This window comes from Aquarana catesbeiana, linkage group LG08 (genome assembly GCF_042186555.1).
Source record: "Aquarana catesbeiana isolate 2022-GZ linkage group LG08, ASM4218655v1, whole genome shotgun sequence".
Taxonomy (NCBI): Eukaryota; Metazoa; Chordata; class Amphibia; order Anura; family Ranidae; genus Aquarana; species Aquarana catesbeiana.
The window spans coordinates 294,022,133-294,036,013 of NC_133331.1; the positions used below are offsets into that span (position 1 = coordinate 294,022,133).

Consider the following 13,881-nt stretch of genomic DNA (forward strand, 5'->3'; position numbering starts at 1 on the left):
AGAGCAGACAGGAAGTGATGTCAGGTATAAATAGGAAGTTCCGGGTCAGACGTGAGTTGGGAGGAAGTAGAGAGGAGACATTGCTGGAACTGGCAGCAGAGGAGGTAATAAGATCTTATTTTCTATTTCCAGACATATAATGTCCCATCACCGGCAGACGATTCTACACACCTCTATGACGTAATATTATCTTCCTACACACATCAATGTCCCGTTATATAGGACTAAACGCAGACACAAATATATCTAATGTTTGGTTGTACACAGAGACGTCCTGTCTAAATTCTCAGAGTCCGGAGGCGTACAACGGTCATGTAGAAAGACGTTTGGCTCATGTCTGGCGTGTGGGGGTGTCAGGGAACGCGTTGTTGGGTCCCATCATGGAGGACACGGCCTGAACGTCCATGTTCAGTCTGAACTTGGGTTAGGTCCGAAACCATGAGCTCATCTCTACTTCTCAGCTCCGTCTGTGGTCAGAAAATAAGACCAGGTAATTCTGGGTTGGCCGTGTCCTCTGTGGTTGGACCTTCTCAAGACCTTCATTAGTTGGAAAGTAGGACCGGACAGTTCTAGACTGGCTGTGTCCTCTGTGGTTGGACCTTCTCAAGACCTTCATTATTTGGAAAGTAGGACCAGACAGTTCTAGACTGGCTGTGTCCTCTGTGGTTGGACCTTCTCAAGACCTTCATTAGTTGGAAAGTAGGACCGGACAGTTCTAGACTGGCTGTGTCCTCTGTGATCGGGAGGGTTGCCACCTCATCCCTCATATGAATTACACGATCACAGAGGACACAGCCAGTCTAGAACTGTCCGGTCCTACTTTCCAACTAATGAAGGTCTTGAGAAGGTCCAACCACAGAGGACACAGCCAGTCTAGAACTGTCCGGCCCTACTTTCCAAATAATGAAGGTCTTGAGAAGGTTCAACCACAGAGGACACAGCCAGTCTAGAACTGTCCGGTCCTACTTTCCAACTAATGAAGGTCTTGAGAAGGTCCAACCACAGAGGACACAGCCAGTCTAGAACTGTCCGGTCCTACTTTCCAACTAATGAAGGTGTTGAGAAGGTCCAACCACAGAGGACACAGCCAGTCTAGATCTGTCCAGTCCTACTTTCCATCTAATGAAGGTCTGGAGAAGGTCCAACCACAGAGGACACAGCCAGTCTAGAACTGTCCAGTCCTACTTTCCATCTAATGAAGGTCTGGAGAAGGTCCAACCACAGAGGACACAGCCAGTCTAGATCTGTCCAGTCCTACTTTCCATCTAATGAAGGTGTTGAGAAGGTCCAACCACAGAGGACACAGCCAGTCTAGAACTGTCCAGTTCTACTTTCCAACTAATGAAGGTCTTGAGAAGGTCCAACCACAGAGGACACAGCCAGTCTAGAACTGTCCGGTCCTACTTTCCATCTAATGAAGGTCTTGAGAAGGTTCAACCACAGAGGACACAGCCAGTCTAGAACTGTCCAGTCCTACTTTCCAACTAATGAAGGTCTTGAGAAGGTCCAACCACAGAGGACACGGCCAACCCAGAATCATCTGGTCTTACTATCTGACCACAGACGGGTGCTGAGAAGGAGAGATGAGTTTATGGTTCGGACCTAACCCAAGTTCAGTCATGGAGCATGGACAGTTCAGGCATTCAGACACACGCCTGAACATTCACCCATATGGAGGGAGCTGAACGTCATCTTTAATAGCGTTATTACTTCCATCATTACACAGCTTCCCACTTCATGGTTGCTAAGGCTTGTGGTGGGTACAATCATGGCCAAGTCCTTAGCAACCAGTGGTGTCACTGAAACTATTCACTTAACATGCCTGAGAATCCTCACCATATAAGCAAAGAAGCGGGGATAGCTTAATATAAAAAGAAAAGGTTCTCCCCACTTTTTCATACCAGACTCTTTCGGTCTGATATGGATTTTGATCAGGACTCCCTTGTGTATTGACCCAGACTTCATTTTTCGGCTACACCCACCATCTGCCATGACACAAACTACACTGAAACTCCACACCTTGTAGGGCCTAGAAGTAGAAGCAGAAGTAGTCCCATAACTGAGACTCTACATGGACATCTGACTTCTGGATGGATAGTCACATCTTTTATGGATCCATCAATGGGGAGAACAGAGCTGTAGTGACTCCTTTATAGAAGACAAAGAGACATAAATCCGGCATCACTGCAAAGTTATTTTGAACTGAAGCGAAGTGTAGGAAACTAAGACCATGTATGACTACAGAACCTGGACATCCCACCGTAACTGAGTCCAGATCAGCTCCCAGATTACTACAGAGCAGTCAGTATGGGGATTCCTATTACTTTACCATGTGTATAATTCAGCCTTTATAACCCCTACACTCTTCCCATCCCAATACAACCTAAATCATTGTCACCTCATTGTCCATCAACAGAAGGAAGATCCTCAGCGACCAACAACCAAATCCAGGACGATGGATGGGAAACAAGATCACATGACCGAGAAAATACTAAACCTCACCCTGGAGATCATCTACCTGCTGACCGGAGAGGTGAGGAGGATTCTGGGAGGTCACATGACATCACTCTTATCTCTATTAATAAAACACAGACCTGACCGGAGAGGTGAGGAGGATTCTGGGGGGTCACATGACATCACTCTTATCTCTATTAATAAAACACAGACCTGACCGGAGAGGTGAGGAGGATTCTGGGAGGTCACATGACATCACTCTTATCTCTATTAATAAAACACAGACCTGACCGGAGAGGTGAGGAGGATTCTGGGAGGTCACATGACATCACTCTTATCTCTATTAATAGAACACAGACCTGACCAGAGAGGTGAGGAGGATTCTGGGAGGTCACATGACATCACTCTTATCTCTATTAATAAAACACAGACCTGACCGGAGAGGTGAGGAGGATTCTGGGAGGTCACATGACATCACTCTTATCTCTATTAATAGAACACAGACCTGACCGGAGAGGTGAGGAGGATTCTGGGAGGTCACATGACATCACTCCTATCTCTATTAATAAAATAGACCTGACCAAAGAGGTGAGGAGGATTCTGGGAGGTCACATGACATCACTCTTATCTCTATTAATAAAACACAGACCTGACCGGAGAGGTGAGGAGGATTCTGGGAGGTCACATGACATCACTCTTATCTCTATTAATAAAACACAGACCTGACAGGAGAGGTGAGGAGGATTCTGGGAGGTCGCATGACATCACTCTTATCTCTATTAATAAAACACAGACCTGACCGGAGAGGTGAGGAGGATTCTGGGAGGTCACATGACATCACTCCTATCTCTATTAATAAAATAGACCTGACCAAAGAGGTGAGGAGGATTCTGGGAGGTATCATTGTTACTTTTTTGATACAGAGTTTTCCTCCTGTGAAGTCTGGTGATCATCTCATCATCAAGGTTCCTCAGTCCTTGAAACCTAAGGGGGACAGTGACAGGAAGATCCTGGAACTGACCAATAAGATCACTGAGCTGCTGACAGGAGAGGTGAGGAGGATTCTGGGAATTCTGGGACATTATCCAGTAACAGACAAGGGATGTGTCTGGATGGTGACTGTATCATTGTGTGTGTCAGGTTCCTATAAGGTGTCAGGATGTCACTGTCTATTTCTCCATGGAGGAGTGGGAGTATTTAGAAGGACACAAGGATCTCTACAAGGACGTCATGATGGACAATCAGCCGCCCCTCACATCACCGGGTAAGAGGAGACTTTATTGTAAAGGAGAGAGCAGTACGGAGGGTCCACCTAGATCCCCCATCATCTGATAAACACATAGAAACAATGTATTCAGTCAGTGTGTGTGTTTCCTACAGATGGATCCAGTAATGGGAACCCACCAGAGAGATGTCCCCGTCCTCTGTATTCCCGGGATTCCACACAGGAAGATGACTTCCTCCTTGATCAGGTAGACGGGAATGAAGGTCTAAAGTGTAAAAGTGACTCCACACTGTACAAGATTATATGCCTCTATGCAGTTTCATCATACAGATATTATTTTGTTAATTTAGCGTGAAGAACTGAGGGATAACAATGTTGGGGTCAAAGAGGAAGAAGAAGAGTCGTATGTGAGGGATGGTCTGCAGTCCATGGAGGAGGATCTGGTGATGGTGACAACCGAACACGAAGAATCTTCACTAAATATCAGCACAGGCGAGTAATGAACAAAATGTTTGTTCTACAAGGATTTGTGTTCATATTTGTAGTTTCTAATGAACTTTGGTAAAAACGTGAGAAAGAGAATGGTGAGGAGACAATGTATTCAGTCAGTGTGTGTGTTTCCTACAGATGGATCCAGTAATGGGAACCCACCAGAGAGATGTCCCCGTCCTCTGTATTCCCGGGATTCCACACAGGAAGGTCACTGCTACGCACAATGTAGTCAGGTAGATAGAACCGATTGAGACCCCAGTCCATGTGAAATGATTTACTGTTCTGTAGAGTCCGGTGATATTTCATCGTCTTGATCTAGGCTGAAGATCTGAGTGAACTGAAAATTAAGATTAAAGAGGAAGAAGAAGAAACGTATGTGATGGGTAATCTGTTTATGGAGGAGGCTGGAACAATGGTGACAGTTAAAGAGGAGGACTCTTCTCCAGATATCAGATCAGGTGAGTAATGAACATCAAATGCTGAAACTGATACCAGGGCCATTTTACTTCCACAAGTTTAAGATATTCAGAATGACGAACAGAGACGGAGATATAGCAGACCATGACATCCCTGAGATTGGACTGATTTATAAACTGTAGACCAGGAAAGCAGAAATGCTAAAATTGGTGTAAAACATCATATTGTAGGATAGAACTGTGGTAGACCTATCTTAAGTTTTCACCAGAATAATCAATACTTTGACAACTCGGTGTCCCAACAAATGAGGAGGAGATGCTGTACACCACATGAAAGGTCCATCTCCATTCCTCAATATAACGTCATGTTCCCAACAAATGAGGAGGAGATACTGTACACCATATGAAAGGTCCATCTCCATTCCTCCAACATAATGTCATGTTCCCAACAAATGAGGAGGAGATACTGTACACCATATGAAAGGTCCATCTCCATTCCTCCAACATAATGTCATGTTCCCAACAAATGAGGAGGAGATACTGTACACCATATGAAAGGTCCATCTCCATTCCTCAATATAACGTCATGTTCCCAACAAATGAGGAGGAGATACTGTACACCATATGAAAGGTCCATCTCCATTCCTCAATATAATGTCATGTTCCCAACAAATGAGGAGGAGATACTGTACACCATATGAAAGGTCCATCTCCATTCCTCAATATAATGTCATGTTCCCAACAAATGAGGAGGAGATACTGTACACCATATGAAAGGTCCATCTCCATTCCTCAATATAACGTCATGTTCCCAACAAATGAGGAGGAGATACTGTACACCATATGAAAGGTCCATCTCCATTCCTCAATATAATGTCATGTTCCCAACAAATGAGGAGGAGATACTGTACACCATATGAAAGGTTCATCTCCATTCCTCCAATATAACGTCATGTTCCCAACAAATGAGGAGGAGATACTGTACACCATATGAAAGGTCCATCTCCATTCCTCAATATAACGTCATGTTCCCAACAAATGAGGAGGAGATACTGTACACCATATGAAAGATCCATCTCCATTCCTCAATATAATGTCATGTTCCCAACAAATGAGGAGGAGATACTGTACACCATATGAAAGGTCCATCTCCATTCCTCAATATAACGTCATGTTCCCAACAAATGAGGAGGAGATACTGTACACCATATCAAAGGTCCATCTCCATTCCTCAATATAACGTCATGTTCCCAACAAATGAGGAGGAGATACTGTACACCATATGAAAGGTCCATCTCCATTCCTCAATATAATGTCATGTTCCCAACAAATGAGGAGGAGATACTGTACACCATATGAAAGGTCCATCTCCATTCCTCAATATAATGTCATGTTCCCAACAAATGAGGAGGAGATACTGTACACCATATGAAAGGTCCATCTCCATTCCTCCAATATAATGTCATGTTCCCAACAAATGAGGAGGAGATACTGTACACCATATGAAAGGTCCATCTCCATTCCTCAATATAACGTCATGTTCCCAACAAATGAGGAGGAGATACTGTACACCATATGAAAGGTCCATCTCCATTCCTCAATATAATGTCATGTTCCCAACAAATGAGGAGGAGATACTGTACTCCATATGAAAGGTCCATCTCCATTCCTCCAATATAATGTCATGTTCCCAACAAATGAGGAGGAGATACTGTACACCATATGAAAGGTCCATCTCCATTCCTCACCATAATGTTGTCTTGTATATTCCTCAGATTTGTATCCTGTATACATGACTCCAGACTGGAGAACATGAAATATATTCGTGTTTATAACATTAATAAAGATCTCTTTCCAGCAGATGACATCATTGTCTGGAAATCCTCGATGGGACATCCGTTTCCAGAAAACTTTGCCAAGCGTGAAATCTCTAGTCCTGGCAGTATGGGGAGGTCCCTAGATCCACGTAATCCTGAGGAATCTTCTCCCGATAAGTCCTCTTCCCTCGTACATCAGCAAACCCACAATGAGAACCACCCTTTTATATGCTCAGAGTGCGGGAAGTGCTTTCAGACAAAATCAAACCTCATCAGACATGAAAATGTTCACATCGGGAAGCGGCCCTATTCCTGTTCGGAGTGCGGGAAAGACTATACCGCAAAATCGCATCTTGACAGACACAAAAAAAGTCACACTGGAGACCGCCCCTATTCGTGCCCAGAGTGCGGGAAATGCTTTAAGCAGAAAGACCGTCTGTATGCCCACCGTAGAATTCACAAGGGTGAGACTCGTTTCTCGTGTGTGGAGTGCAAGAAGTCGTTCATAGACAAGGCACATTTTGTCAGTCACCTGAGAGTCCACACCGGCGAGAGGCCCTTCGCCTGCCCAGAGTGCGGGAAAAGCTTTTCACAAAAAGGACACCTCAATATCCATTTGAGACTTCACACCGGCGAGAAAGCGTTTGCCTGTCCCGAGTGCGGGAAACGTTTCACCCATAAATCTACGCTCGTCAACCACCAGAGATTCCACACCGGCGAACAGCCCTTTTCCTGTACGGTGTGTGGGAAACGCTTCACGCGGAAAATGAGTCTTGAAAGACACCAGAAATTGAGCGAAACGTCTCTGTCCTGTGTGGAGTGCGGGATGCCGTTCAATACGAAGTGCGAGATGAAGATCCATCAGAGGAGCCACCCCAAGAAGAGGACCTATCAGTGTCCAGACTGCCCCAAATCTTATATATACCAGTCAGAGCTCCTCCGACACCAGAAGGCCCACACCACCTAGGAGCATCCCGAGTGCGGGAGATCCATCAGAGGAGCCACCCCAAGAAGAGGACCTATCAGTGTCCAGACTGCCCCAAATCCTATATATACCAGTCAGAGCTCCTCCGACACCAGAAGGCCCACACTGCCTAGGAGCATCCCGAGTGCGGGAGATCCATCAGAGGAGCCACCCCAAGAAGAGGACCTATCAGTGTCCAGACTGCCCCAAATCCTATATATACAAGTCTGAGTTCCTCCGACACCAGAAGGCCCACACCGCCTAGATGCTCTTCTCATGTCCCGAGTGTGGGAGATCCATCAGAGGAGCCACCCCAAGATGAGGACCTATCAGTGTCCAGACTGCCCCAAATCCTATATATACAAGTCTGAGCTCCTCCGACACCAGAAGGCCCACACAGCCTAGGAGCATCCCGAGTGTGGGAGATCCATCAGAGGAACCACCCCAAGAAGAGGACCTATCAGTGTCCAGACTGCCCCAAATCTTATATATACCAGTCCGAGCTCCTCCGACACCAGAAGGCCCACACTGCCTAGGAGCATCCCGAGTGCGGGAGATCCATCAGAGGAGCCACCCCAAGAAGAGGACCTATCAGTGTCCAGACTGCCCCAAATCTTATATATACAAGTCCAAGCTCCTCCGACACCAGAAGGCCTACACCGACTAGACACTCTTCTCATGTCCCGAATGCGGGAGATCCACCAGAGAAGCAACCCAAAGAAAAGGACCTATCAGTGTCCAGACTGCCCCAAATCCTATATATACCAGTCCGAGCTCCTCCGACACCAGAAGGCCCACACCGATTAGACGCTCTTCTCATGTCCTGAGTGCGGGAGATCCATCAGAGGAGCCACCCCAAGATGAGGACCTATCAGTGTCCAGACTGCCCCAAATCCTATATATACCAGTCCGAGCTCCTCCAACACCAGAAGGCCCACACAGCCTAGGAGCATCCTGAGTGCGGGAGATCCATCAGAGGAGCCACCCCAAGATGAGGACCTATCAGTGTCCAGACTGCCCCAAATCTTATATATACAAGTCCGAGCTCCTCCGACACCAGAAGGCCTACACCGACTAGACACTCTTCTCAGGTCCTCATCTTTGGGCTGCTCCTCTGGTGGATCTCCCGCACTCGAAAAAACATATCAGGGTCCAGACTGCCCCAAATCCCATAGATACAAGTCTGAGCTCCTCTGACATCAGAAGACACCAGAATCTCCTATTGATAGTGTGGGAAATGTTTCATGTGGGGAAATTAGCTTCTTATACACCAGAGGATTCACTCCAGCAGCCTTCCTTTTCCATAGACTGAGTGCGGGAAATGTATCAGGAAGAAAAGGAATCTCAGTAGACATGAGTAGATTGTGGCGGTAATCTGGGGGTGACGCTCCGTAGACTGAATTGTCCCGTGTGTGGCACAGAGGAGGAAGATTTATACCCAGTAGCTCCGCCCATAAGGGGTATTCTGATTGGTCGGTGGTGTCTGGTGTAATAAGTACAATAGTGTGTTATCACCATCGTGTGTAGATGAGTACTAATAAAGTTTATCTAAACCCAAGAACAAACGTGTGGTGGCCGCATTTGTTTTCGTTTTTTTCTGGGTTCTTTTCCTTTATTTTCACCCAGGGATCCTTGGGGCAATACTCACTGTACTGTATATATGGAGGAGCGATGTCACCCCCCCCCCCCCCCCCCCAACAATTAAAACTTGATAGGGTGAAACAAATTAGGGACAACTGCTGAACTGCAATTGGGTGGAGCAAAGAGGAAGTGAGCATGTGCAGCAGGGTGAAGTGAAAATGTAGGAAAGGGCAAATCTACATTTGGAAGGGGAACGAAGAGGAAGTGAGTATGTGCATCTGGAACGGAGCGAAGGGGACGCAAGTATTTGAAGGAGGAGCAAAGGTTCTCCTGTTACCTGTTATCCCCCACTGTTCAGTTCTCTAGCCAAACATCTCCCTTTGTATTTAAGCCGGGCTGTGCCTGGGTGAGTGTTCCTAGTGCCAGATCCCCTGGTGTTTCCAAGAAGATTCCTAGCCCTCCCAGTTTCCTGAGAAGATTCCTAGTCCTCCCGGCTGCCTGAGAAGATTCCTAGTGTCTCCGGCTTCTTGAAAAGATTCCTAGTACCCCTGGCTTCTTGAGAATATTCCTAGTCCTCCCGCCATCCTGAGAAGATTCCTAGCCCCCCCTGGCTTCCTGAAAAGATTCCTAATGCCCCCCAGTGTCCCCATCTTACTGAGAAGATTCCTAGTGCCCCCGGCTTCCTGAGAAGATTCCTAGTCCCCCCGGCTTCCTGAAATGATTCCTAGTGCCCCCGGCTTCCTGAGAAGTTACCTAGTGTCCCCGGCTTCCTGAGAAGATTCCTAGTTCCCCCGGCTTCCTGAGAAGATTCCTAGTCCCCCCGGCTTCCTGAGAAGATTCCTAGTGCCCCCGGCTTCCTGAGAAGATTCCTAGTGCCCCCGTCTTCCTGAGAAGATTCTTAGTCTCCCCCCCAGTGTCCCTGTCTTCTTGAGAAGATTCCTAGTGTCCCCACCTTCCTGAGAAGATTCCTAGTGCCCCCGGCTTCCTGAGAAGATTACTAGTGCCCCCCCCCCCCCAGTGTCCCTGGCTTCTTGAAAAGATTCCTAGTACCCCCGGCTTCCTGAGAAGATTCCTAATACCCCTGGCTTCCTGAGAAGATTCCTAGTGTCCCCCCAGTTTCCCTGTCTTTCTGAGAAGATTCCTAGTCCCCCCGGCTTCCTGAGAAGATTCCTAGTGCTCCCGTCCCCCGTCCCCCCCAAGGGCCCTGTTTTCCTGAGGAGACTCCTAGTGTCCCCATCTTCCTGAGATGATTCCTAGTGCCCCTGGCTTCCTGAGAAGATTCCTAGTGTCCCCCCAGTGTCCTCGTCTTCCTGAGAAGATTCCTAGTGTCCCCAGCTTCCTGAAAAGATTCCTAGTGCCCTCGGCTTCCTGAGAAGATTCCTAGTGTCCCCCCAGTGTCCTCGTCTTCCTGGGAAGATTCCTAGTGTCTCCAGCTTCCTGAAAAGATTCCTAGTGCCCTCGGCTTCCTGAGAAGATTCCTAGTGTCCCCCCAGTGTCCTCGTCTTCCTGGGAAGATTCCTAGTGTCTCCGGCTTCCTGAAAAGATTCCTAGTGCCCTCGGCTTCCTGAGAAGATTCCTAGTGTCCCCCCCAGTGTCCCCGTCTTCTTGAGAAGATTCCTAGTGTCCCCACCTTCCTGAGAAGATTCCTAGTGCCCCCGGCTTCCTGAGAAGATTACTAGTGCCCCCGGCTTCCTGAGAAGATTGCTAGTGCACCCCCCCCCAGTGTCCCCGTCTTCCTGAGAAGATTCCTAGTGCCCCCCACCAGTGTCCCCGTCTTCTTGAGAAGATTCCTAGTCTCCCCGGCTTCCTGAGAAGATTCCTAGTGCCCTCGTCTTCCTGAGAAGATTCCTAGTGTCCCCGTCTTCCTGAGAAGATTCCTAGTGCCCCCCCCCCCCCCCCAGTGTCCCTGGCTTCTTGAAAAGATTCCTAGTACCCCCGGCTTCCTAAAAAGATTCCTAATACCCCTGGCTTCCTGAGAAGATTCCTAGTGTCCCCCCAGTTTCCCTGTCTTTCTGAGAAGATTCCTAGTCCCCCCGGCTTCCTGAGAAGATTCCTAGTGCACCCCCCCCCCGCCCCCCCCAAGGGCCCCTTTTCCTGAGGAGACTCCTAGTGTCCCCATCTTCCTGAGATGATTCCTAGTGCCCCTGGCTTCCTGAGAAGATTCCTAGTGTCCCCCCAGTGTCCTCGTCTTCCTGAGAAGATTCCTAGTGTCCCAAGCTTCCTGAAAAGATTCCTAGTGCCCTCGGCTTCCTGAGAAGATTCCTAGTGTCCCCCCAGTGTCCTCGTCTTCCTGAGAAGATTCCTAGTGTCTCCGGCTTCCTGAAAAGATTCCTAGTGCCCTCGGCTTCCTGAGAAGATTCCTAGTGTCCCCCCCAGTGTCCCTGTCTTCTTGAGAAGATTCCTAGTGTCCCCACCTTCCTGAGAAGATTCCTAGTGCCCCCGGCTTCCTGAGAAGATTACTAGTGCCCCCCGGCTACCTGAGAAGATTGCTAGTGCACCCCCCCCCCCCCCCAGTGTCCCCGTCTTCCTGAGAAGATTCCTAGTGTCCCCATCTTCCTGAGATGATTCCTAGTGCCCCTGGCTTCCTGAGAAGATTACTAGTGCCCCCCCAGTGTCCCCGGCTTCCTGAAAAGATTCCTAGTACCCCTGGCTTCCTGAAAAGATTCCTAGTACCCCCGGCTTCCTGAGAAGATTCCTAGTGTCCCCCCAGTGTCCTCGTCTTCCTGAGAAGATTTCTAGTGTCCCCGGATTCCTGAGAAGATTCCTAGTCAACCCGGGGCTTCCTGAAAAGATTCCTAGTGCCCTCAGCTTCCTGAGAAGATTCCTAGTGTCCCCGGCTTCCTGAGAAGATTCCTAGTGCCCCTGGCTTCCTGAGAAGATTCCTAGTCCCCCCGGCTTCCTGAGAAGATTCCTAGTCCCCCCGGCTTCCTGAGAAGATTCCTAGTGCCCCCGGGTTCCTGAGAAGATTCCTAGTGCCCCCCGGTTCCTTAGAAGATTCCTAGTGCCCCCAGTTTCCTGAGAAGATTCCTAGTGTCCCCGGCTTCCTGAGATGATTCCTAGTGTCCCAGGCTTCCTGAGAAGATTCCTAGTGTCCCCGTCTTCCTGAGAAGATTCCTAGTACCCCCGGCTTCCTGAGAAGATTCCTAGTGTTCCTGGCTTGCTGAGAAGATTCCAAGTGCCCCCCTGTGTCCCCAGCTTCCTGAGAAGATTCCAAGTGATCCCCAGTGTCCTTGGCTTCCTGAGAAGTTTCTAGGTGACCCCCAGTGTCCCTGGCTTCCTGAGAAGATTCCAAGTGACCCCCCCAGTGTCCCCAGCTTCCTGAGAAGATTCCTAGTGACTCCCAGTGTCCCCGACTTCCTGAGAAGATTCCTAGTGTCCCCGGCTTCCTGAGAAGATTCCTAATGTTCCTGGCTTCCTGAGAAGATTCCTAGTGTTCCTGGCTTCCTGAGAAGATTCCAAGTGACTCACAGTGTACCCGGCTTCCTGAGAAGATTCCTAGTGCCCCCCTGTGTCCCCAGCTTCCTGAGAAGATTCCAAGTGATCCCCAGTGTCCTTGGCTTCCTGAGAAGATTCTAGGTGACCCCCAGTGTCCCTGGCTTCCTGAGAAGATTCCAAGTGACCCCCCAGTGTACCCGGCTTCCTGAGAAGATTCCTAGTGACTCCCAGTGTTCCCAACTTCCTTAAAAGATTCCTAGTGCCCCCGACTTCCTGGGAAGATTCCTAGTGCCCCCGGCTTCCTGAGAAGATTCCTGTTGCCCCTCCCCCCAGTGTTCCTGGCTTCCTGAGAAGATTCCTAGTGCCCCCCAGTGTCCTCGGCTTCCTGAGAAGATTCCAAGTAACCCCCCAGTGTCCCCGGCTTCCTGAGAAGATTGCTAGCGCCCCCCCCCCCCCCCCCCGCGCCAGTGTCCCCGGCTTCCTGAGAGGATTTCTAGTGTTCCCGGCTTCTTGAGAAGATTCCTAGTGCCCCCCAGTGTCCCTGGCTTCCTGAGAAGATTCCAAGTGTCCCCTGCTTCCTGAGAAGATTCCTATTGCCCCCCAGTGTCCCCGGTTTCCTGAGAAGAGAATAGAGGAGGAACACCAAGAGAGGGAGAATAGAGGAGGAACACCAAGAGAGGGAGAATAGAGGAGGAACACCAAGAGAGGGAGAATGGAGAAGGAACACCAAGAGAGGGAGAATAGAAGAGGAACACCAAGAGAGGGAGAATAGAGGAGGAACACCGAGAGAGGAAGAATAGAGGATCAACACCAAGAGAGGGAGAATAGAGGAGGAACACCAAGAGAGGGAGAATAGAGGAGGAACACCAAGAGAGGGAGAATAGAGGAGGAACACCGAGAGAGGAAGAATAGAGGAGGAACACCAAGAGAGGGAGAATAGAGGAGGAACACCAAGAGAGGGGGAATAGAGGAGGAACACCAAATGAGGGAGAATAGAGGAGGAACCCCAAATGAGGGAGAATAGAGGAGGAACCCCAAATGAGGGAGAATAGAGGAGGAACCCCAAATGAGGGAGAATAGAGGAGGAACATCAAGAGAGGGAGAATAGAGGAGGAAAACCAAGAGAGGGAGAATAGAGGATCAACACCAAGAGAGGGAGAATAGAGGAGGAACACCGAGAGAGGAAGAATAGTGGATCAACACCAAGAGAGGGAGAATAGAGGAGGAACACCAAGAGAGGGAGAATAGAGGAGGAACACCAAGAGAGGGAGAATAGAGGAGGAACACCGAGAGAGGAAGAATAGAGGAGGAACACCAAGAGAGGGAGAATAGAGGAGGAACACCAAGAGAGGGGGAATAGAGGAGGAACACCAAGAGAGGGAGAATAGAGGAGGAACACCAAGAGAGGGAGAATAGAGGAGGAACACCAAGAGAGGAAGAATAGAGGAGGAACACCAAGAGAGGGAGAATAGAGGAGGAACACCAAGAGAGGGAGAA

At 48.7% G+C, this 13,881-nt stretch overlaps 1 protein-coding gene across 3 annotated transcripts; it reads left to right on the forward strand.

The window, feature by feature from the left end:
• Positions 1–8,299, forward strand: LOC141104804 (uncharacterized). Of its 3 annotated transcripts, none has more exons than XM_073594564.1 (9): positions 1–104; positions 2,417–2,533; positions 3,378–3,506; positions 3,595–3,718; positions 3,835–3,926; positions 4,030–4,171; positions 4,307–4,404; positions 4,491–4,629; positions 6,446–8,299. In XM_073594564.1, exons 1-9 carry the CDS (start codon positions 18–20, stop codon positions 7,369–7,371), a joined length of 1,854 nt encoding a protein of 617 aa, XP_073450665.1. In that variant the 5' UTR covers positions 1–17; the 3' UTR covers positions 7,372–8,299. The 3 variants fall into 3 exon arrangements, with proteins under 3 accessions (XP_073450665.1, XP_073450666.1, XP_073450667.1); XM_073594565.1 differs by having other exon boundaries at positions 6,449–8,299; XM_073594566.1 differs by lacking the exon at positions 2,417–2,533 and having other exon boundaries at positions 49–104.
• Positions 8,300–13,881: the final 5,582 nt, after the last annotated feature.